A 25161-nucleotide genomic window follows, 5' to 3' on the forward strand; every position below is an offset into this window, starting at 1 on the left:
GGAAAGGCACATACTAAGTGAGGGAGTGTTTCAGCTTTTGCTTCTGAAGCTGCTGACTGCAGGTCCAGCACAGGAGACATGCTCTATGAATAAATGGCTGTGTCTTGGTGATCCTTGTTCATCTCGCATCCTTCCAAGGGAGCAGGAAGTGTGAGGTGTGCAGTCCCACCCTTCCTGCTCCACACATCACAGTATCACAGTATCACAGTATGTTAGAGATTGGAAGGGACCTCAAAAGATCATCTAGTCCAATCCCCCTGCCAGAGCAGGAACACCTAAATAAGGTTACATAGGAATGTGTCCAGGCGGGTTTTGAATGTCTCCAGAGAAGGAGACATGTACTATAGCTGAGTCCCATGGCAAGGATCTCACCTCTAATAGATGTTACTATCTTCTAAGGTACCCACAGTCAGGAAATATTTTCCCCTGCAAGATGGGTACTTCCTCACTGCCTCATGCAATGTGGCTCCATTTATTAAGGCAATGTCAGGCAGCAGAAGCATCCCATGGCAGGTGAAATCTGCCCTTTTCAAGATCTTTAATTTTCCTTCAGCATAAACCAACCTAAGTTATTTTGTCTACGTGAAGTTCATGTACACACGGGACTGGCAAAACATGCTCACATATGTGCATGTTGGGGCCATGAAGCAGGACAGCTTTGGTAGATGGAGAGTGTTGTAAAGCAGGAAGGACCTGGTGTGGGGCTGTACCATGGGGGTGCTCAGATCTTGCTGGTACCTTCAAAGTGAGTCTAACTTCTCTCATGCCATTAAATCCAAGTTCCCCTGGGGCTGTATTAACTCCCCAACCAGTCACCTCCAGATCTGGTTTCTGTTGCTCCAGCAGTATATGGGTAAGTTTGCTAGAGCCAGTTGCAGCACAAAAGGTGCACTTCTGTCAAAGCCGTTCTCAAAACTATTCCCTTCCCCCTCTTCATCTCTCCCCTCCAACACACATTTAATTTTTAGGATGGTGCAGCTGGAAGCAAGAGAGAAAGAGAGAGAGGAAATGAGATGAGAAATACTGAAGGAGAGAACATGAAGCTCCCCTTTAACCTCTAACAAAATCCGAGCCCCACTTTAATGAATGCGTTTTCATGTCTGGTCCTGTCTGCCAATCCTTCCAGACAGCACCAAGGTGCTTCAAGACAAGGCAGCAGGTCCTTGTAGAGCATCAAGGGCTCAGTCTGAGCCTGGAGGGTCTTCTTGTGGCCAATTCCACCTAATCCTGTTGATTAATTTAACTCCAGGGCTAAGAGGCACCCAGAAGCACTGAATGGAGGTGAAGAGGAGAAAGGCAGAGGGGGAGGAAGGAAGATAGAGGAGTGAAGGGAATGAGGAGAGGCACGACACGTCCAGGCCATAATTAGGGAGAGTTTTTCTTGTCCTTTCCTCAAGCTCCAGTCTACTTCTATTTCTTTCAAACCCCTCCAGACAGCTCTGCCCAGATCTTGCTAATTGTACCCCCATCTGAACTGGAGCATTATCCAGGAATGTGAGTTTGTGGGCCATAATTTACACATTTCCTCATGCTAGAATGGGTCCCAGGACAAGCCTGGGCTCACAGTTGTCACCTCTCCTGTGCCATCCTGCACACGTGCTCTGCCTGCACTCGTTTCCATGGGGAAAAAAGAAACATTTTGCTTTATTCAGTTTTCCCCAGCGCATCCTCACTGAAGATGTGGGACTTAACACTGATCCATGCAAACCTTCGGCAAGTCTCTTCACACCGTTGTCTCTTACCCCTTGCACAAGCTGCACTGTTATCTCTGCTCCAAGAAGGTGCCTGTACATTTGAATAGCCCCTCCTGAACAGAGGGAAGAGCTTATGGATTTTCACATTGGCAGCTTTGCTTTCATTCCCATAATGAAGCTTTCATCTCTTTTTTAAGAGTATTGCAAAGAGATCTGAGCACTTTGGGGGTTGCTTTCTGAGCTACAGAGCAGTTACACTAAATAATAAAGACTGAATTGCTCTAAAAGAAACAAAATGTAGTGAGATCAGTGCACATGCCCTGTAATACATACACTTTTCTCTTAGTTTTTCCTTTCCCCCTTCTTGTCCTGCTGTGAGATTTTCCCTTCCATTCACCTCTCCATTCTGTTCTTTTCTGTCAGTCATTAGCCAGTATCATATCCTAGGGGAGCTGTTTCCCATCCTTCATCACAACTAGGGGTTGGTAAGCCACACAAGAAGCTGCTGCTAGCTATGTCTTTACCTTCCTATTTACAGGGTGTTCATTGCTGTCCATGCTGAGTCAGTGTAAAATGCTACCAGCTCATGCTAATGATTATTTCTATGGCAAATAGCCCTGTTGTGCTGGAGGCTCCAGACTGGGATTCACCCCTTGCTCATGCTGAGGGCCGTTTTTCACACAGGGATATGTGGCAAAAACTGAAGTGGATGAATCCCTCTGGATTTGCCTAGTGAAGGAGTCTCCTTGAGTTACTGCTGCAGCTTTGTGAACCTTCTAATTGCACAGAAACTCTGTGGTGATGATGGCAATGGTTTGTGCAGCACATTTCAGCTGCTTAGGGATGGAAAAGACCTGTTAGATCCTTGAGTTGCATCATAGGTAGGTAAGAGAGACTGTCCCCTGATAGTAGGGGATGTGTTAGATAATGGGCTCATACTTCAGCGTGTCTCAGCTGAAAGACTTTCTCTATTTAATGAATCTGTGTCTGACAGCAGCAGCTGCACTGTACTGAGACCAGCTGGGTCCACACATACCCTGGGATTTTGCTTGCTCTCTTGGTTTCATCTTTGTAGTCGGGTTCTTGGAGCCTCGGACTTGGCACGAGGAGCCGTGGCTGCTTTTCCCAGCTTTGCTCCTGACTCACAGGGTGACCGTAGGTGGGTGACTTCCTCCATCCCTGCCACGGTTGTGAAATGGAGATAATGCCAGTCGGGAGCTGTCTGGATAGAGAAGTTTCCATTGCAAGCTTTGGCTCTCTACCCTTTTAACCCTGTAGCCAGCACAGTTACCAGTGCTGCTGTGGGTAGGACGGGTTGTTGCTCATGGCAATCAGTTGTCTTCTCCCAGAACTTTGTGGCCAAATCAGGGATCTTTAGTTAGGAGCATAAAGTTACTGCAGAAAGTTTGGCTGTTTTCCCTTCCAGACCTTTGCAGCAAAGAAGTGAAGTATGGGAGATAAAACATGTTACAGATCCTTATCTAGACTTCTTTTCTTCACCTGGGGAGATAGTGGATCTCAGGCTTGCTCTGTGAGCAGTTGGACCAAAGGAGCAGATGAGCAGAGAGGTAGATGGTACATCATTGCTATCAGGTGGCCAGAAGGGTGAGATCTGGGTCATTTTGACATCACTGTCATGATGGGACTTGCCAAGCAGTTTGGGACCTTTTTATATGAGGTGTGAAACATGCCATAAAGGACAGTTCCTGTGCTAAGGAGCTCACAGGCTGAGAGTTGCTACTAAGCATGCATACTAACTACAGGAAATGTGTGTTACCCGTAAAGAAACATGCTCAGCTGTAGTTTAACTTAGTGTATTTTCCTTCCCCTTCCTCACACCAGCCTTTTCCCATCCTGACCTGAACCCACTGCTCTCCTTACTTCTTTTCATATCAAATATTTTCAGACAAAATAGTAATTAAACCACTAATAGTGACTGAAGTTATTAACTTAAAGAAATTTACTGTATGCTATAGGTTTCCAGATGTGCTTTTGCACAGCATGGGACTCGAAGGTCCAGATGGGCTTCTACCTGCCCTGAATCATCTGGAACCCAGATGTGAAGGGCTGATGTTTTCAAGTGCAGATGTTCCTTTTACACTACTTGGGACTCTGAACCTTCCCTGAAAATGGACGTGACCCAAAAGCTGGTGTAGGAACAAATTTCTGCTACGTGGAGTGAACCTGTTTTTAAACCATGGGACAGATGATACTTCTTTGAAGTCAACAGTGACTTTCTCACTGACTTCAGTGAGAGAGAAAAGGTTCTTCATCTGAAAAGATGAACGTGTGTAAAGACCCTGTGTATTGTTAAGCCAGAGGTAGAAGGAAAAACCTCTTAAGATGATGTGTTTCCTCCCAAAACAAGCAACTCCGCAGCAGTTTCTCTGTCTCTAGCTCTACTGTAGTTATCAGAATCCTGCCACTGCATCCTCCCCATGAAGCCCCAAGCCATAAAAGCATTTTTGTGCTGCAGTGAGCTGAAGGTGATGGCATTTTGTGGGGATCTCAAGATAAACAAGTGAGCTCCGATGGGATATTTGCCTCAGCCTCCTCAAACTGCTGGTGCTCCGGAGCAGCTGTTGGGGAAATCACAGCTGCTGTTCCCAGCTCTGAAGAGAGAAAGGCAGATTTTTGGATGATGATAGTATAGAGAAAGACAAAGGAGAGGACTGAAAACACTATTAGTAACTTTAGGAAAGTTGTTCATCGAGGAGAGCTTACAAACCTGGCTTTGAGCCTGAATTAGCAAAGGTTTACCCCAAAGGAAAACTGACTTCTCTGTGAGCACAGTGTTTAGCTCTCGATCTGCCTCTGAAAGACACAGTCAAGCCTGGTAGGGAAACGAAGTAAGTGCACATTTAATGAGTCTCCTATTTTCATGAGAGAGAAGGAAAAGGTGACTGAGGCCACATGTCTCACCTAGCTGAAAAGCTTCATGTATCACATTCTTCCTTCTCTGCCATGAACTGGTGGCACATTTTTCACTGTCCTTAAGGCAGACATAAAGTTTTGGCCTGGCTGAGATCCTCCATAGATCAACATCTGCACAGCAGGAAGCCAAGAGCCTCGCATCTTTGAAACCCAAGCTTTGCTCCATGAGAGGCCCCTTGCAAACACTGGAGTCCCAGCTAACACTGATCTCGTGTGGCCTCTCTCAAATCCACTGGATCTGACTGTAGACTTGGTGAATACCAATGGGGTGCCTTTACCTCCAGAAACAAGCAAAAATAGAGCAAAACTGGGCTTACTTATCCTAGCTATAGCTATTCCATTCTGATTTTCATAGGTTGTCTTTTTACAATGTAGGGGAAAAATAATAGTAGGAACCTACGGAAATAGCATAAAGCTTTTAGATGTGTTGCACAGGGCAGAGGATTTGCTTTGATGGACACCGCCACAGTAGAACTGAGATTACTTTGCTGGGCTGGTTAGCTCTTCCAACAGCCTTTGTCCACATGGCTTTTAAGCATGCAAGCCTCATCTCCTGCTCCTTTCCCACCCCAGGTAACAGGCTGGATGAAGGCTCTGATGTTGAATCCGAACCAGACCTGCCTTTGAAGCGCAAGCAACGCCGCAGCCGAACCACTTTCACCGCTGAGCAGCTGGAGGAGCTGGAGAAGGCCTTTGAGAGAACCCACTACCCAGACATCTACACACGGGAGGAGCTAGCTCAGAGAACCAAGCTCACTGAGGCCCGAGTTCAGGTAAGGCCTAGAGCAAGTCTGCCTGGTGGCACAGCTTCTTGTTTACCATAGGGAAGGAGATGGTAGTGCTGAGGGTATTGAAAGGTGGTAACGTGGACACACTTCTTCTCTAGAGCCATGTCCACAAAGATCTGAGACTTAAATCCAGTTCTGCACATTCCCACGTTCCCATGGACTTGCAGATATGCCATTTGGATTTGGCCTGTTGCAGAGATACCAGCTGGAGGGTTTCCATCCAGGTTGGGACCAGGAGCCAAACTTTCCCTTGCTTGGCAAGGTGTTGAGCTCTCTGTTTTTTGTTGGAGGAAATCTCTCCATTTGCCTAGGAGGAAGCAGTGTGTGTGAATGTTTGGTGTTTTAGGAGAAATCACACCATTTTCCAGCCTTGCCCAGGGGAGCAGCTCAGATTTTGCAAAGTTTGCAAGTTGTGTATGTGAATTTTCATCAACCTTCTTTCCCCCCTCCTTGATCTCCAGAGAGCACAAAAAGGGTAGGGGGAGAGAGGGAAGAAGAGGGGAGGAGCAGGAAGGGAGGGTTTGGAGCCGGGGGACTCTGACATCTACACGATTAATAGCCCTTGTGGGAACTCCACACAGAGACCCTTATGTCTTCCAGATAAAGGCTGGGTCAGCAGTGTGTGCAAACACGCAGAGGGATAAGTAGTGTGAACAGATCGGGGGGTATAATAGAGTCCCTTGGGGAAAGGGAAGGAAAGGGGGAGGGACTGGGGATTGTGCTGGGTTAAAGAAGTGAAACGGAGACCCCAGCAGTCCATCCTCCCTGTGGCCAGAGTGATTGGGTTTCAGGCTAAGGACAGGGTCTCTGTGCAGGCAGCAGAGGGTTGAACAGTGAGCACTGGGAGAGGAGAGAAAGAGGTTTGGGAGAGGACAACAGCCGGTCACTAACCAGCTCCTGCAAAACAAAGCAGGCTGGTTTTCCTTCTGTGCTTCTCAAGCTAATGAGCTTGATGTGCTCACTCCAAAGCCACCAAAAGTGGCTGCTCTTTTCCCCCTGCTGTTCGGGAATGGCCATTTCCCTCTCCACACCTGGGATGTTCACTGGTTAAAGGCTTTTCCCATTAGCCTTCTTTCCCAAAGAAGTCACAGCACTGCAGTGGGTGCTCACTCACCTCCCTCCAGCTTTCTTTTGAGAGGTACTGGATTTGCCTGACTCCAGCATCCCTCAAGATTTGGCTGTTGAGACTACCAAAAGGAAATCTGGCAGACTTTAAACTGATTCTAGTTTTGATCTCAGCCAAAAGACCATGTCAGAGTGATCAGCACTAAGAGTATTGATTTGCTAGCCAGGGAGGTCCATAGAAAAATGGAGCCTGGGAAAGGAACTAATTGAGGTGACTAAGTTACCAAAAGTTGGAATGTGTGAATTCCCCCATTTTTGTTTGCGTATTCTGTTTCTAATTGCTCTTACTTGTGTAGATGGACATAAGATGTTAAGGAGGAAGGATAAAGGTAGATGTTTCTGTGGCAAACAAAACAAATAAGGAGTTTCCAAAGGAGAACAGAGTTTAGGTAAGACCTTTCTATGGGGTGAGAGAAACCTGCATTGATGAGGGCATGCTGGGGAGGAGGGAAAAGCCCTGAAGTGCCAGGCTATGCACAAACCAGAGGCAGGTTCTCTGTTCCAGGGCACTCTGACCTCACTGTGACAAGGCTGGGAGAAAGGAGGGAGGTGAAAGCAGAGCAAGGGAAAACTAAATCAATAAATAAAGAGAACCTTTCCCTTGTCTCAAGCTGTGATCCTTGAATCCAGCTACTTGCTCCCAGGCAGCTTGCGTGGAGGTTCCTGCCAGGGCTCTAGTAGCAGCTGTTCTCCGAGGCACATTCCTGATGGCTTTCTCATTCCAACATCCTGGCAGAGTCAGCTTCTTCCCACCACTTTTAAGCCTGCCGCCCCTTGTAAAATTTTCTGGCTATCAGAGCAGATCTTTTACTGGCTCTCGGGATCTACAGACATTAGTCAATCAAGTCCTTGTGGAAAAAGAGAAAAAGGCCTCCCCACACACACATCCACACATGTAGCCATCCAGCAGAGAATCTTCTACCACCTTATAGTCTTCCTCATGTCTCAGCGGAGTTTTTAAGGCCAAGAGACGTGCTTTGGATTAAGGATGGCTGTAATAACAGTAGGGCCAGCTGAGATGTGTCTGGGTGTTAAGGGCCATGCCAGCATCTCCCCATCTATCCCATCCTCAAAAGCTTATCATGTTAACATGTAAAATGGGAGGCAGACACATGAGAAGTGTTACAAAAGAGAGTCAAGAGCAACCCTCAGTGTCTGGTCATTACTTCATCCAGCTTCTGGATTTCAGTGCACCCTCTCTGCTGTGCAGCCATGGCTGGACAATCCCCAGATCACATCCAGGTCTCCAAATCACAGTTCAGGTGTTGCTATTGGGCTATCTCACTGTATCCTTTCTTACTATATAGGGTGGTAAGGCACTGGAACAGGTTGCCCAGAGGAATGGTAAATGCTCCATCCCTGGCAGTGTTCAAGGGACCGTCGGACAGAGCCTTGGGTGATGTGGTCTAGGGTGAGGTGTCCCTGCCTATGGCAGGAGGATGGAAATAGATTATCTTACGGTCCTTTCCAACCCAAACCAATCTATGATTCTATGATCGTATATACACAGCATCCCTGCACTTGAATCCCATTTTGATAATCACTGTACAAACACTGAACAAAACCAAACAGGCCTGGCTATCTCTTTGCTTTTTTATTCTCCTCACCTCTCTTTGCTCTACCACGTGAAAGGTGAATTTACCTCAGTCTCATTCGTTCTCTCTGATACCTGAACATTCACGTACCATAATCACTTCCATGTGAAAGGCTGATAGCTCTGTTAAACTTTACTGGCAGGCCTCAGAGGCTGGCTGCTCATGCAGCTGCCCAGCTAAGTGGAAGTTTGACACGTTGACAGCTAATAAAATTCCCAAGCTGCAGAACAAGAAGGGGTGGTGGTGGGAAGCAGCTCCAGGCTCCACTTTCTCATCTACTAGGAAGATCACAGGATGGTGAACAGTATTTTTGCAAGGTCATTGCAGTGGTTGTGTGGTTGCGACACAGGATTCCAGCATTCAGACTTCAACACACCCAGAGGTATGAGCTTGAAAAGGTTAATCCCAAATTGAGCATAAACAGGGCCGAGGTTTCCGGATGGATCAGGATTGTGGTGCCAAACCCATGCCCAGAGAGGCCACAGGTGGAAATTCCCACTGCCTTGTTTTTGTGCAAGGCAATGTCTTGACTCATGTGTCCACACTAATTGTCCAGCACTGAACAAATTCTTGCCCATCCACAAGTTCCCTTTTCCACCCTCTCAGAAAACAAGCTGCTGAATGCCAAGTGTGCATGGATTTAAAAATGAAGTCGAACAGCTAAACAATTCACTCAGCTAATTTAGTGGAAGTTTTGCCTTTGATCTTGAATGTATTTTGGGGTTTTACACCAGGTTTTACAATTATCTAACTGATGATGTCAAAATTTTGATATGGGAAAATACCCTTAAGTGGGATTCTGTGATAATTCTGCCTTTCCTCCCTGGCATTCCTTGAGAAGAGATGTTTTCCAGAACAACCCTTTTCTCGCAATCAGTTTAGCTTTGTCAGTACAGTGTTTTTCAATAACGGTATAATTTTGCCTGGAAACTCTTGTCTAGGTGTAGAAATTAGTTCTCAAAGCAATGCTAATGTCAAAAGAGACACCAGGTACATCGGTCGGGGGTTTAGGGAGTCAGAACTAACCCTTTTCCTAAACAAGCCCATTTGTGGATCTGTTTGCCCAAATGTGTTGCATTGTTAAGGCTAGATACAACAAACCTATGTGCTTATTCGTGATTTTTACTTGAACAATGCTAAGAGAAAGAAACAGAAGGTAAAACAGAGCAGTGCATACACCCAAACTATTCTCAGGTCGGCACCACAATCTCAAATCACTGAGACATTTGCACACCATAAATAGACCTTAGTCACAGGTTGAGCAGCCAATCTCCCTTTTTCCTGCTACTGTAATGAGTCAGATGTGACAGGCTCCAAAGTATTATCTCAAAAAGCTTTCCTAGAAACGCACCAAAGTCATTCCCAAAAAAGAGATGGCAGCTTTTGCTTCTCAGCATCACTTAGAGGTGATTCAGATGGTCGTACCATGGGCGTTGAGTACCACCAGCAAGTACATTAATCCTGGTTCCTATGGCCTGGGCAGTGGGTGCTCTATGGAAAGAAATCAGAAGCTCAGAGAGGTGGGTGTGTTGTGATGCTGATGTCTGTTATTATTAATCCCCAGGAAATTCCGTGCACTGAGAAACCTTTATTTCAATAACAGAATTAAACCAGACAGCAGGAGTCGCAAGCCAGTGCTTTATTGATCATTTTTATGATGGATACCATTGTGATTTCTGCCTGGGAGAAAATGGCTGTTTCATTTAATAAAAAGCCTCAGAGCAATTCTGGCTCTGAAATCTCGGTGCATTTCTAGGCTCCTCAGATAATCTGTATTTTCTGACACAGTTTCAAGCTGTAGTAAACAAACAGCCATATTCTAGATCAGACATGCCAAATGGAGCGCCAGCAAAGAAATTCCATTCCATTTTCCTTGAGATTTTTCACAAAGTAATTCTGTTCTCAGTGCAAAGCAGCTGAAAAGCACCGTTTACAGCAGCACTCTGCACTCTAGGTTCCAGGAACACATGGATTTCTCAGGAACTTCTCCGCTCTGTGCTGTGTGCTAGTGGGGGCCTGTGTCACTGTGCTCAAAGCTCTATCCCGTTCCCTGATACGGTGCTTGTTGAAGGTATTATAGGGAGGGACAATGCAGTGGTTAGCCGGTCTCCCCAGCTCCGGGCATTAACTGGAGCCATGCAAAGCTGCTGGAACCCGATGCTGTTTGCTCGGTGTTCTGCTTCACAGACTCTTTGAGGTGTATCCAAAGTGGCTTTTCTGAGGCAATCTCCCTCCCTTAGAGGTCAACTGAGAATGTTTTCTTTCTTCCCGAGGGTCCCACTAGTTTACATTTCCTGTGCAGAGGGCTGCGAGGAGGTTAGGACACAACAGCTGCCCTGGGGTTCTGGCAGCACCGAGGGGCTGTGCGGAGGAGCCGGGGCTCCCGTTGGCAGAGCCTCGTTTGGCACGCCGGTGTTCCACGGCGCGGGGCCAGCCGCGCTCTCGCACACCGGAGCCTGCACATAGAGAGCCCAAGGCAAGAACAGCCCCTGGCACAGCCAGCCCGTGAGAACTGCCGCGGTGCTGCCGCTCCGTGTGCCTGGGCACGTCGGGATAGCCGCGGTGCGGGGCCGAGCAGCGGCCGGCTCTCGGCAGAGGCCGGGCCGGGGGTAGTGCGCTGTTCCAGCCGGCTTTAAAGAAGCGGCGCTGCAAGGTAATGCCAGCGAGGGCTGAATGCAGCCGAGGGGGTGAGGAGGGTCCAGCTGCTTCCCCCTATGTCTCATGGAGATCTGACTGGAGAAGGGTGCTAATGAGTGAGATCTTGTAACGTTACTTTGTTTGCTTAGTGAATGCTCGATGTCTTCACGGCGTTGCTGCTGTTCTTTCACTTCTCTCCAGCCTGATTTAGAAACAGAAATGCAGTTGGATTAAAGAGTTTCTGCTTTTTACTTGAGCAATACCAACACAAAGGAATATAAGGTAAAACAAAGCAGTGCATACACCCAGACTATCCTCAGGGCAGCACCACAGTCTCAAATCACTGAGACATTTGCACACCACAAATAGACCTTGGATACAGGTTCTCACACAAGCAAACAATACCCCAACTAATATGGTCTAAATAAGCCCTCATTCCACCTACAAGTCACATAAAAATTAACAAAACCAAACTGTAAAGCAAATCATCAGGTATCCAAACTATAGCAGCAAGTCTTTTTCCACCTGAACTTTGGAAAAGACAGAGATGATCTCTCAAAATTGCAAGCACGTCCTATGTCTGTATTGAAGGGTTGGTTTAGAAAAGCATCAGCACTTTTGGTATTCGTGTTAGAATTACAGTAACCAGCCCCGTTGGAAATAGAAATGTCCCACTGACAGAGGACACAGTCCCAGCTCTGTAAGCCTGAGGGCATCCTGCTGGAGAGAGTCAGCGCTATTCGGTTAAGTATATTATACTTCAGTGCAGATGAAAATGATAAGCCTAATCCTGCAGTCCTTCTGGCAAAGCATTGGTGCAAATCAACAGGAATGAATATCAACTTCAGAACATGCAGCATAATTTGACAAGAGCAGCTTGGTTTGTGTGTGTAGGGCAGGGAATCGGTATGAAACAAAGGGAAAAATTCATGGCAGAGAGTGCTCCTTCCAACTTGTTGGCTTCTGCAACTGGAGGAATCCTTTCTGCTCAGTAAGCCCTGATTTTAAGTTAAAATTGTGGATTTTTGTGTTGAAATGCAAACCCTGGAACTGACTTTTGATTATGTGTCATATTCTGCTTTGGAACCAGGAGCAGAACTGCAGCCTCATGCTCGCAGCCTGAAAAAGGCATCCCCTAAACAATGTGCTAACGATTGGATTTCCTTACAAAGGATAAGGGGCCTAGAGGCCAAAGCAATGAACCAGATCCCAGCTCCTGGGCTGGAGCACTTGTGTGGAACACTGCACACTCAGCTGGCCTAAATGGAAGTCAGTGAAGTTGCACTGATTTATAGCAGCGCAATGTCTGTCCCATTGTATTCAAAACAAACAGGGCCTCCCAAGGGCTTTATGAGGAGAACCTTTATCACAAAATTTCCAGTCCAGCAAGGATATGGACTTAAATATTTCTCATACACTTTGCTCACATGCCCTGTGCTGAACCTCTGCTTCTGTGTGTGCCCAGTAAGTGAGCAGCCAGCACCTGTGGCACTGACCTGTTCTCCATCTCCCCAGTTAAGGAGGCTTTCTGTTTACTGGGACACCAATTAAAGAGATTCTGTTTGGCCAACAATGGAAAAGATTTATAAGAACCAGGAGGAGGGTTTACCAGGGTGTTTTAATCTTTGAGCCACTTCCCATAGTGCGTAAGCTGTTTTTAAAAGCTCACAGCTTTTACTTTTGCAAAGAAAATCTTGATAGTGGGAATCATGTGCTGCTGATTTGCTCTTAAGCCTAGCCTATCTCTAGCTAAACAATAGTGGCAGGAAACCTACTCCAGCATCTCATTCACCTCCATGAGGTGTGAACATCAAAGCCTGTTCTGAGATGTTTAAATGCAACTCGAACACCATTAAGATTTGGCCTCTAAAAAGCAAATGTTTAAGTGGAGAGAAGGCACTTCATAAAATACAGCTGCTTTCTGACAGCAGTGAACAGATCCTCATGTCCTTCAGCTTCCACAGGCCTCACTCATCCTCAGACACAGGGTGTACAAAGAGCTATACAGATAAATAAAACAGAGGGTTTGTTTTAAATTTGAGTTTAACAGAATTTATCCTCTGACAACTCAAAGAATCACTGAGAAACACAGTTTGCAAAATGTAGAGCTGGAAAACACAACATTTGCAAGCAGTCATTCAGTATCAACAGTAATTTCAATCAGTGATAATAATTTTTAATTTATAGGTATTATTTACTGATCTTACAGTAAGAGGAGAAGCTGCATCACTGGGCAGAGTTGGGCTTGGAGCTGTGAAGCCGTGAGGTCAAAGCTGGGCTTCGGATGTCTCAGTGTGACAGTGGACAGATCTATCCCATTTCTCCTGCTTTGCTGACCAGAATATAAAATTCATAGTAACAAAGCGTTCATGCTGTGATGAGCGCTTAAAGATAGAGATGACCTTTTGGTTGAGGAAGTGTTTGTGGCATTAATGCCAAGATTAGAAGGAATATTGCAAGAGTAAAGTAATCAATGTCACAAGGGAATCTTTCAGCGCTAGCAAGGGTTTCTTTAAAAACAAAAGATTTTTTTTGTATAAAAAATCCACATACCACAAACTGTTTATTGAAATTCTTCAATAGAATCCCAGCCTGGTTTGGGTTGGAAGAGACCTTACAGCTCATCCAGCTCCAACCCCTGCCACAGGCACGGACACCTTCCACTAGAGCAGCTTGCTCCAAGCCCCTGTGTCCAACCTGGCCTTGAACACTGCCAGGGATGGGGCAGCCACAGCTCCTCTGGGCACCCTGTGCTAGCGCCTCAGCACCCTCACAGGGAAGAGCTTCTGCCTTATCTCCAACCTAAATAGATTGTTATAAATAGCTAACACCTTCAGGAACTGGGCTATGCCAGGAAAAATATAGGCTAAATTCATTGTATAATCTCATATGTGAAGTTATTTGTTCTGCTCCACTAACCTTGTTTAATATTTATCTTAACCATCTTGTCCACAAGTGACAGAGGCTCAGCTTTTTAGGCACTGAACCAAGGTGTCACTAGATACAGCTGCAGCCGTACACACAGACAAAAATCTGTGTGCCTAAAATCTCTGCATTCTCCTGGGCTTTTATGGTTGTTCTGTAAAGAATTATCTCAGTAGCCTCAATGATGCCTCTTCATCAGGGATTGTAGCAATAGGACAAGGAGTGATGGGTTTCAACTGAAACAGGGGAAGTTCAGGTTGGAGATAAGGAAGAAGTTCTTCCCTGTGAGAGTGTTGATGCCGTGGCACAGAGTGCCTTGAGAAGCTTTGGGCAAGGCAAGGCACTGCAGGGATCTGCGCCTGTTCAGAGGAGGACCAGGTCCAGCAGAGTCACCTCTGTGCAACCTGGAAAGAGACCTCATCTGATGTTGGTGGAATTTTGTTGGTGTGCTTGGGCCATAAATGCCCACATAACACTTTTCCACCTGGTTCCTGTAACCTCTTGGGCCTGTGAAAGCAAACACATGCTGCATCTCTTCCATTCTACTGGACAGCAAAGGCACAACTTGGCTTTTCCATCCCTGTTTCCATTTAGGAGCTCATTTATCGCATCTATCTTTCTCCAACATCAAGTCCTGATTGGGCTGAGCAGGAACACAACAGGCTTTCTTTCCCACAGGAGCCTCTTTTGACCTTCCTTTCCTCTCCTTGTCTGACAAATTGTGGGAGCTGACCCATATCTGAGCGGCTGCAGGGATAATTCAGTCCAGCCTCATCCTGGCAGGCAGCTGCCTTTGCAACCTTTCTCCACTGGTTGACAAGTGGTTGGGACATCTCGGGCCTGGCAGGGTTGGGTGCCGGCGTTCAGGTTAAATAAGAACCAGTTCTAACCTTTGCCCCAGACCCAATCTGGCTGGGATGATGGGCTCTTGTGAGATCAGCTGGTTCTGCAAAGCAGACAGTGATGGATTGGAGAGGTTTCTTAGTCCTGCTGTGCCTTCCTCTCCCATCTGTGAAGGTAACAGATTGAGTGATACTCTGCAGTGAGCATCTAGCATTCAGGAGCAGCATATTCACTTACTGCACAAGGTGCATATTGCACAGCAAGGGACTCTGATCTTACCTGGACCTTGGGCATGACATGAACACCCTGCTTGGACATCTTTCAAGTTATTTTCCATGAGGACATTTCTGTATCTCTCTGCTTCCCCTGAAGCAGTTTCTGTAGCATTTCCTGTCTAATGAGTACATCCTTTGGAAGATGATTCAGAGGGACAAAAGCCCCAAATGTCTGTAGCAGGTACTAACTGTTGTCTTCAGTGGCTTACATTATACTTCCATGCCCTTGGAAAGCAGCATGTTCACACAGTGCAGGAGCTCTTTGCAATGTACAAATGATCACCAAGAACTTGTCTTTCTGGGAGGAAACAGGTTTCTGACATGTTGTTTTTAATGCTCTTGGATTCATCACGCAACCCTTTTCCCTACATTTGTCCCAGCGTAGAAGTCCAGTTGTGCAGTCCAGCCCCAGCAGCCTCTAGTGTGTCTCCACAGACAGACCAGCAGCTTCAGATCTTCCTCCTCTTCCTCTTCTTCTTCCCACCAGTGTGGGTTTAGCGGCCGTAGCCTTCACTCCAGGCTTAACATGGTGTAACAGGATCCTCTGGCAGGGGGAATCTTTAGTGGCTGATAAAACCTTAACTGTTGGGAAATGAAAGCAGGTTCCCTTTGAAGTGCACCTCACGTTTCAGCTCCGTGCTCCAGCCTCTCTATTTTAACTACCAATAAAATGATTTGTAAGCATAAAGGCCTGAGCCACCTTTAAGGCAGGGAAAGGGAAAGAATTGCTAACGTCATTTACTGCAATGGATCATCTATTTTTTTCTGTGGGTTAGAAATAAGGGGCAGAATCAACCTGTTTGGGCCATGAAATGTCCCTTCCTCTGCATGGGAAGAGAAATCCTATCAATTGCTTTGTGGAAGGTTTCAGTGTATTTGTGGCTGGATTCTTCAGGCAGCTCTGGTAGGAAGCACTACTTTCAAGCATGTAGTTGGGAATCCCATTTGGTGCATGTGTATTTACTATTATTATCATTTCTTATTTGTTTTGCTCTGGTGCTTCCGCTAAGGAGTTCTTGCTGTGCCACGTATGGTTGCCTACTGGCAGTTAGAAAGAGCCTCTATTTCAGGTGGCTGTTGAAATTAACTGAGATGTTAAGAAAATACAGGTTTTATCCTCAGTTTAGAGGTGGTGATCTGATGTGTGGCTTGTTTAAGGACCCAAATGTGTTGAATGCAGCAATGTTTCCACTGATTTCAAATGAGAAAAGCAATCCCCAAGTCCTAGAAGGAGCCTGTAGCATAGGTAAGAGCTGACTTTGTCTGTTGATAGTCCATTCTTCTGAAAGTTAGCTTTCTTCAAAGCCCATTGTAGACCAAAGTAAGCAAGACACCCCAAAACCAGCCCATTCACAGGCCTCTTTTGTTGACTCTACCCTGTTGTAAAAGGATCCAGAGTATCCCTTTAAAAACCAGAGGAACTACATCCCCCTCACTGGCTGTGGAGAAGCAAGACGGGAGGAGTTGTACACACAGGTTCTGACCAGCGGCTGCAAACACGTGTGTTGGTGCATGGACATCAATAACCTCACGTGGTGTAACATAAGATAGCACAAACCTTTGCCAAGCTGTGTTTTGATCATGTGTTAGCCAAGCCAACTGACAAACCACCACAGGCATGGTGGGGATGGTGTCAGAGAAACGTGTCCATCTCACTCCACATGCTGCTTCTGAACTTCTAATCCCGAGCGGATTTGCCAGCATCTGGCTCTTGGTTATAAAAAAAGAACTTTCCCACCCTTTGTGATGTTGGGTAAGTGTCAGAAATCACTGAGTGGCTTTTACATTCGTGGAGTTGAGTTTCCCTTTCCCTGCCTGCATTCAGAGCTGCTTGCTTATGTTTGGCCTTCAGGTATTTTGTTTTTTCGAGGCTATTCTCAGCACTGAGATCTCTTTTTTGGAGTGGAGGCTTTTGCAGCCTGGGACCAGGCCTCTTTCTCTGCAGAGAGAAGGTTTATTTCTCTCCTTATGTTCAGCTAACAGCAATTTTAGGGGTTTACACCCCTATCTGCAAAAGTGGAAGCAAAGAGGAGCCATGTTCCATGCCCTTAATTCAAGACGTGGATTACACATACATGCAGGAGGAAAAGACAGCTCCTGTTTGCATGACCAGGGCAAACAAAAGGTTATTTATCTATTTGTATTACTCCTAGACACTGTGCCACGGATTGGACTCTATAAAAGGGTTGTGAAGTGCTACAGCCCTTAATGTTCATTCATTTCTCTCCCCTTAACTCTGTCCTAGATTTTGCTAGCGACTTCTGGTGCCAAAAATGGACACAGGGATTCTGACCTGCATGGACTTTGTTGATCAATGCAGATCGGATGTAAGCTGACCCATTTCTGTCAACCTTTTGGAAGGTGCTAAGAGGTTCTGCTGCTTCAGCCAGTAGTGCACTGCAATAGGAACAGGTCTGTAAAACGACACATTTGGTGCCAAGGACCTGACATCAGCACTGTCTACATTTCAGGGGGCTTATTTTAGACCAACTCTTCCAAAGAAAACTGGGTTTTCACTGTACAATGGGTGTAAATAACAGCATGAAGTGAAGGACTAGGTCCTTCCTAGCCAGCACCAGCTCACACACAGCTATGATTAGCAGCTTTTAATCAAACTGTTTCCATGTAGATGAGGAGAAAGAGCAATAATAGACTGATCTTAAGAGCCTCACAGAAATCTGTGTGTGGACTCAGTGTCTGTTTGGTTTTGCAGCAAGAACCACTGCAGTGCATGTGGACCAAGAGCCAACACTCAGTTAAATAAGTAGCTTTCAATGAAAACATGCTGCCTTGTGAATTAGATGTACCGACAAGTGCCAGTAAGGAAAAGGCAAACCAATAAGTGACATCTGCAGGGGGACTCAATTTAAAGGTCAGAGATACCCACTTTGAGACTGCGATCACGTCTGAAGTGCAAGGCACATTGGACTAAGGTTCTGCTCTATCTAGGGAACAGAGCTTTGCTTTGGTTCACAAGATGTGGGGGCAGTTTGGGCTCAAACCCTTGTAACCCCAGCTTCTGATCTGACATTGAACAGCTTGGAAGCCTGATGGAGGATTTTCCCCCCCGAATGCTTTACACTCTTGATTTTTGCTCCATTTTTTCTTGTTGCTGTGAAATTTAATCGTGTTTTCTAGACCTTTAGGCCTCACAAAGTCCAGCAGCTGCATTCTCATCTGGCTTGAAAGCTTATCCGCATACTTCTGAACCCCAAACAGGGATGGGGCCTGAGAGCCTCTCTGATTAAATGAAGTAAACCAAGGCCAAGAGACAGCTTGAGAAGCCCTTTCCACGATGCAGAAGGCAGATTGCCCATGATAAAACACATCAGGGCAGACAAATGCATTTAGGAAAATCTCCCCTTGAGTTTTCCAGGTAAACTAGCACTGTAGGAAACGTGAACCCAGCTTTGCATGTGCATTAATACTGGGTTTCTTATGCATTAATCCTGGGTTTATTATGCGTTAATACTGGGTTTATTTTAATGCACACAGATTGAATTTGGCTGCAGTACAATCCTAGCGCACACTACAGTGCCTCTTGCAAGGAGAGCATGTCTTAGCATACAGACAACAGTGATTTGCTTGCAGTACAGAGAAGCTGAGAAACCCCTGTATTCCCTCCGGTCTGGTTCTATCTATTTAGCTTGTCTAACACTGAAACCATGATGCTAATCTGTCTATTTATCCCTTCTAACAGAGCAGCCGTGTTGTTATTATGGTACTTAATCCTTCAGCATAATTCACATAGCTGTCAGATAACAAGGCAGAATGGCCAGGTGGTAGCAATGCATCTATTTGCTATGGACTCTCTTGGAATAATACACAAGCTAAATTATTCCTCTTCATCTCACCCTGCTGCTTATACATGCTTCCACGCTCTGAGGAGTATCTTTAACAATTCTAAATGCAAGTATCCTCACCGAGGAGACAGGGTGGTGGTAGTATTGTCATAGAATCATAGAATGGTTTGGGTTGGAAGAGACCTTAAGATCATCCAGTTCCAACCCCCTGCCACAGGCAGGGACACCTTCCACTAGAGCAGCTTGCTCCAAGCCCCTGTGTCCAGCCTGGCCTTGAACACTGCCAGGGATGGGGCAGCCACAGCTTCTCTGGGTACTCTGTGCCAGTGTCTCAGCACCCTCACAGGGAAGAGCTTCTGCCTTATCTCCAACCTGAACTTCCCCTGTTTCACTTTGAACCCATCACCCCTTGTCCTATTGCTCCAGTCCCTGATGAAGAGTCCCTTTCCAGCATCCTTGTAGCCCCCTTCAGACACTGGAAGCTGCCCTGAGGTCTCCACATAGCTTCTCTTCTCCAGGCTGAGCAGCCCCAGTGTTCTCAGCCTTCATCTGGGAGAAAGGAAGCTGAGGATCAGAGATGAAGTCTCACATCTCTGTCAGGCAGGAACTTGAAGCTGGTTTTGGCCAGTGCTGTAACTCAGGCTGTGTTTCCATCAGCAGCCAGGTGAGGTGGGACAGCAGCTCAGAGCGAGTCACACGGGGCCTTTCCTCTCCCCATCAGGTGTGGTTCAGCAACCGAAGAGCGAGATGGCGCAAGCAGGCGGGAGCAAACCAACTTGCAGCTTTCAACCACCTCCTGCCAGGGGGATTCCCACCAACAGGAATGCCGACCCTCCCTCCGTACCAGCTGCCAGACTCCACCTACCCAACAACCACCATTTCCCAAGGTGAGCACCCATTCACCTGCGCTGCTCCTCTTCTCTAGCCCTAGATCATCCCATCATCCCTTCCCTGATTCATGGCATCCCATTGAGGCTCTTGTAATACACAGGTGGTTTTCCTCAAGTCAACAGTTTTCTCCTCTACCTCATGGTCCTTTCCGCTGTATCAATGTGGCTCATGACTGTAGTTGTTCTGCTCAGCTTTGAAATGATGAGCACATCACTAGAAAGTATCATAGAGGCAGTCCCTCGTTCTGGGTAATTCTCCATACTGCGATTCAGTGGAAGGAGAATTGCTGATTCCAGTTGGCTTTGGCCTTTGTAAAAGAATTTACAGCTTCTTCCCCCGTTCTCTCTGCAGATGGGGGAAGCACAGTACACAGACCCCAGCCCCTGCCACCATCCACCATGCACCAGGGAGGACTTGCTGCAGCCGCCGCTGCTGCCGACACCGGCTCTGCCTATGGGGCCCGACACAGCTTCTCCAGCTACTCAGACAGCTTCATGAATGCTGCAGCTCCTGCCAACCACATGAATCCTGTTAGCAATGGCCTCTCTCCACAGGTATGTGACCCGCTTCCATTCTCTTCTTTGGCTGACAGTATTTGGCTGGTTCAGATCCTCTGAGAGCAGGACAGGCTTCAGGCTATCACAGTGTATTATGATTAACAAGGGAGTTATTGTCATGAACTCATGGAGGCAGCCTGGTTAAAGCAGGGAGTTTGTTTGTTGCAGTGTCTCTATCCTGAGCTCAGCACTGCACTGCCAGAGCACTTGTGTCCTGTTAGCTCCCATATTCAAGTTAGCACACTGGAATCACAAACACCAGGACCAAGAGCATTGATTGGTGTTCCGGAAAAATTCCAGTGCAGGTGTGGGCCCTTCCATGGTGGGGTTTTAGCCTTGCTGTTCTTAGTTGCTTTCTTCAGGCTCTCTTTAGAAGTAGTCCATGATTTGTGGGTGACTGATTTAGAGATTAGCTGAAGCCAGCTTGTCCAAGTCTGGTTGGAACATGGAAGCTCTATGGATCTGAGCTTCCTCAAAACACAGGGATGTAGATCTGGGATTTAGCCTTGAGGAACTAACTGCTAATGCTTTCCACAAGGTCATCACAGAAGAGGTGTAGGTAAGCTTTAAAGCAGAAAGATAAAGCACATCCTTGATTTTAAAACCCCTGCCTGAGCTCAGAATGGAGCATCCATGAGCTGCCTCTGGGCTCTGTGCTCCAAGCCTCAGTGCAGCCACCTCTTGAAGTGCCCAGTCACAGGTTTGATCCAACTTCTGCCAGGTATCTCTGTGGCTTTTCAGAGCTGGTGTGACAGAGAAGCAAACCTCAGCAGTGTAGAAAGGTTAAAGCCTCCGTCATCAGCTGGTGTAGAGAGAGCAGAGCTTGTGCTATGTGTGTGCTGTGGAAGTAGTCTTCTGTTCTCAGCTTGTGAGCTGCACTGAAGTCAGTGGAGATCCCATGATATAACAGTTTTCTGTTACCTCATTAGATAGAGCCTTTACCCTTCTCTTTGGTTTACTTGCTGTAATCTGTATCCTGAAAATTAACAGCCAGGACTTGCATTCATGTGGTGCCCGCCATCCTGGAGAGGTACCAAATACATTTCACTTCTGCCCTCAGTCACTTGTGAAATACAGAGGCATGTGGCCAGTAACACTGTTTAAGACAGGAAGGACAAAATAATATGAAACTACAAGGAGAAATTAGGTAGACATCTGAAATGAAAAGCCTACGACTGCAGAGAGTGGAGTCCAATAAATGGGGACATCAGAGAGGTAGATAGATTTTAAGGTCCAATAACTTGTAATCTCTTGAGTGTGAAAACAGACATTGAGTGTCAATGGAAAGAGGGAAATTTTGCAGCTTCTCTGAAATGGTATAAACCCCTCACTTTTATCTTTGAATGCTCATGAGATGGAAAATGTAAAAGGGTGACTGGCATGAGGCTGAATGTTGCCTCAACCAGCATCATTTGTGTGGGAAATAGGGGGACATCTTTCTAACAAGGGCTTTCTAATAGCACTGGGTTGAGGAGAGGAGCAGACAGTATGGAATTCAAAGGCAGGCTGCAGGTTAAGATGGTCAAGGGCATGTGATTAATTCAGATTATCACAAGTGAGTTTAGCACCACAGAATAACGATGAGATCCACGTGATAAGCTGCACAAGCACTGAACATATACAGGTCCATCATGCAATTTCCATTTCTGTAGCTTCATCATCTTCTTACTAGTCCTGCTCACTAAATCAGAGGCTCATTGAAATGGCCAAACCAATGCTGTATCTATGCTTATCCGTATCCCAAATTACCCTGCCCAAGGCTTAGGCTAGGGGAAGATGAGTCCTGAGCCAATAAGCCCTTTGTATGGGAAAGAGAGGATACATTATCTGGCAGTCCTGAAGAAAAGAAAGCTTTGCACCCCCAAGAAGAGGAGATTCCCATTTTCCTAATGCACTTAATCATGTGAGGGCCAAGACATCAGCATATAAATTCTTCCGTTTCTTTTGTGCATAGAAAGGTTAACCCAGGTTATTTTATGACTGCTTTATATTTACTTATCTGCTCTCTTCCTGCCTAAGTCCTCTGCTGTTCCTAGTGGAAGGATGCAAGAAATAATTTCAAACAGCATGAATGAGAACTCATAGAAATGTCATCTTACATGGAGCAGGGTCGGTAAAAGCGTAGGGAGGTCTCAATATGGGATGCTCTGTGTGATTTATCATAGAATCCCAGACTGGTTTGGGTTGGAAGGGACCTTAAAGCTCATCCAGTTCCAACCCCTGCCATGGGAAGGGACACCTTCCACTAGAGCAAATTGCTCTGTGCATAATTCAGCTATCCCACAGTATTACAGGTAAACCCTATTGTGCCTCAACCCTCTCATCCTCCTGTGCAGCTATCGGTGGCATCTGGTTGCTCTCTGAAGGGGTAAATGTTGACTACAGGGAAGGAGGGAGTTCAGGAGATGGAAAACAATTGGCAACTTAAAATGATGGCAGTTTGTCTGAGCTGCAAACAGACAGTTCTCTGGTTTCAGGCCTCAGCAGCAGCAGGAGGGACATTTCTTTGCAGTTTAGACAAGGAGGTGGGGGCCAGCCTGGCCCAGAGCTCCCAGCATTTGCTGCCGCTTGCTATCCAGTTACCGCGGATTGGGTGTCCCAGCCAGAATGCACCAGGCGGGCTTGGTGCTGGCAGCTGAAATTCTAGAGGAGAAGCGTGGTATTTCCATTCTCACAACAGAGGGAAGAGGATTACGTTTGGTCACTGTGGGCTCCATCCCCCCACGCACACACACACACACACGTTAGTGCCCCCCCCCCCCCGACAGATTCCTGCAAGTTGTGCCCAGCCTTCACGTGGGAGAGGGCCACATTTCTTGCTTGGGTTCCAGCCTGGAGCACACAAAGCCTTGTGCCTGTCCAGCTCTGCTGCTGGGTCCCCAGAGCAATTCCCATGCAGTTTACCTAGTGTAGAGGCCATTCTGCCTCTGTTCCAGACCTGAGACTGTCAAGGAGGGAGAGGGAATCTGGAAGCTTTTGTCCTCAGCTGCTTCATCCCATGATGACGGTTTTTGTGATGCTTCATATGAAAACACCGACTTGGCTACGCAAAGGATAGTCCTATGTGCTTAAACCAGTATCAAGCATGATCTCTCATGTCATACTCCTTCCTAGACCTCAGTGAGAGCCCTCAGGGTGACCCGAACAGTGATTTGTGCTGGTTTTGTGCTGGGACAGCCTTTGTAAGATAGAGATCTTGCTCTAAGCTTTGCCTGTTGGAGACAGCCAGCTTCCCAGGCCGGCCAGCTGCAGCCAGATGAGTCACCTTCCATCTGTCAGGATGCTCTGGGTGGCTGCAGCAGTCACGGATCATCAGCAAGTGGGTTGGTACCAGAACATGCAGCAGCGAGGTCCCCGTCGCTCCCCAAGGCTGTGTGGGTTAGCAGCAGCTGTCACAGATTCAGCTGGGCTGACTCAGTGGCTTGTAACTGCCTCCAGACTGGTGTTAAAGCCTGTGCCAAGACTTAGCAAGGATATAGAGACCCAAAGTGAAGTTAAATCTGAAGAGTGAGTAACCAGTTAGCAGTCATACAGAGTGTGATTTCTGGCCCTGGAACTTCTGTCTCATCGTTTCTCACAAGAGTGGGTTATAACCCAAGAGTGTGGGATTTCATAAATCCGTTGTAAATGTTTTCAAGTCATTTTCATCCTACAGAGGAATCATCTTCCGTTTATCTGAGAATACCTATCAACCTCAACTAGAACAAGGCCAGGCACCAAGATGTCCTTAGCCAGGTCATGCTTCCCACTAGCAGAGAGAGCAAAGTCTGCATCCATTTATGAAGTTCAGACCTGTGCTAGCTGAGTATCACCCTTCACCATGGCTGGGATAAGGCTGGTGACAAATAGCTCAGTGTAATGGTAAACTCAGTATCAAGCCCAGTGACATCTTGATCAGCATCTGACATTCCTTCAAGGAATGTAGATGCTGATCAAGATATCACTGGGCTTGATATGTATTCTAGGATATATGCTTGGAATGCAGATGCTACAGCATGGGATGAGGTGGGAGGAAATTAAACAGTAAGTGAGGGCCACATATGACTGCTTCTCTGCCATTATAATGATGGGAGATTCCCTGGGTGCTTTCCAAATAGGAAAGAAGTAGGGCGACAGTGCGTTCTGCTTTCCTCTCTAAGCACATCTCTTCTGCCTTTTAAAATGTCTTCATGTTCTTAGGATGTTGTTCACTGTTTTTGTATCTGAACATACCTGACCATTCACTGCAGCAGGTTGGGGTCTTGCAGGGGGTCATTCAAAAGGAAAACATCCTTATTTTGTTGCAGATGGCCCCTGTGTGGCTGGAGAACACATTGAGGTATAGTTAAGAGTCAGGGGTTTCCTGTACTCTCTGAACATGTTATTTCTGAAACTTCTGAATCTTTTAACAAACCCACAGGATCACCCAGAGATTAAGACAAGTCCAGGAATAGGAAAAGCCAAGAGAAACTTGTTCACCATCTCATATTTGTTGCTTTAATCTTTTTAGGGCTTTTGGTGGCTTTTTTTGCTCCTTTAGCAAATTCATTCCCAGTGTAATGGCAGTATCTGAGGTCAGATTTTAAACAATCTCTGGGTTTATCACCATTTCTTGATCATGTTCCTGGAGCAACACTTGAGGCGCAGGCCAGGCTATGCCCACAAATTCCCACTCTAAACTCGGGGACCTTCATAGTCTCCATAGCCACAGCACAGTTTTGCTTCTCCTGACATCATCCCTCCACTAGTCCAGGCTAATGTTTTCCTCAGCCTCATTGGGCTGGGATTAGAGATCATCTGAATCCCTGTCAGGAGCACACTGATCCTGGCAGAAGCAGAAGAGCCAGCTGAGCCCTGGTTTTGGGGGGGAAAGCTGGCACTTGGGAAGGACACGATGTTAGCTGGCGAGAGGGGAGCAGTATCCCGGTGCCTGGCTCCAGTGAGACCGCGCTTCCTCCGTCAGTGACATGGATCCCTTCTGTCTGCTTCCTTTTCTTGCCTTCTTTTTTTCTCATTGGAGACACTGTGCCTATAATAAGCATTCAAAATGAGTCTTGCTGGGCCAGGAGAAGGGGAGGGGAAGAAAGGGGGAGGAGAGAGAGGATGAGATTTGGG

The 25161-nt window shown here is 46.6% G+C and overlaps 1 protein-coding gene across 3 annotated transcripts in view; it reads left to right on the plus strand.

The window, feature by feature from the left end:
• PAX7 (paired box 7) overlaps positions 1-25161 on the plus strand; it is a gene marked incomplete at both ends in the record, with an annotated part of 98935 nt that overhangs the window by 42805 nt on the left and 30969 nt on the right. For all 3 annotated transcript variants that reach the window (XM_080631349.1, XM_080631348.1, XM_080631350.1), the window contains 3 exons: positions 5202-5401; positions 19341-19506; positions 19862-20064. In XM_080631349.1, coding sequence (XP_080487475.1) covers positions 5202-5401; positions 19341-19506; positions 19862-20064 — 569 coding nt within the window. The remainder of the gene's footprint in view (positions 1-5201; positions 5402-19340; positions 19507-19861; positions 20065-25161) is intronic.

This window comes from Psittacula echo (genome assembly GCF_963264785.1).
Source record: "Psittacula echo genome assembly, chromosome: 17".
Taxonomy (NCBI): domain Eukaryota; kingdom Metazoa; phylum Chordata; class Aves; order Psittaciformes; family Psittacidae; genus Psittacula; species Psittacula echo.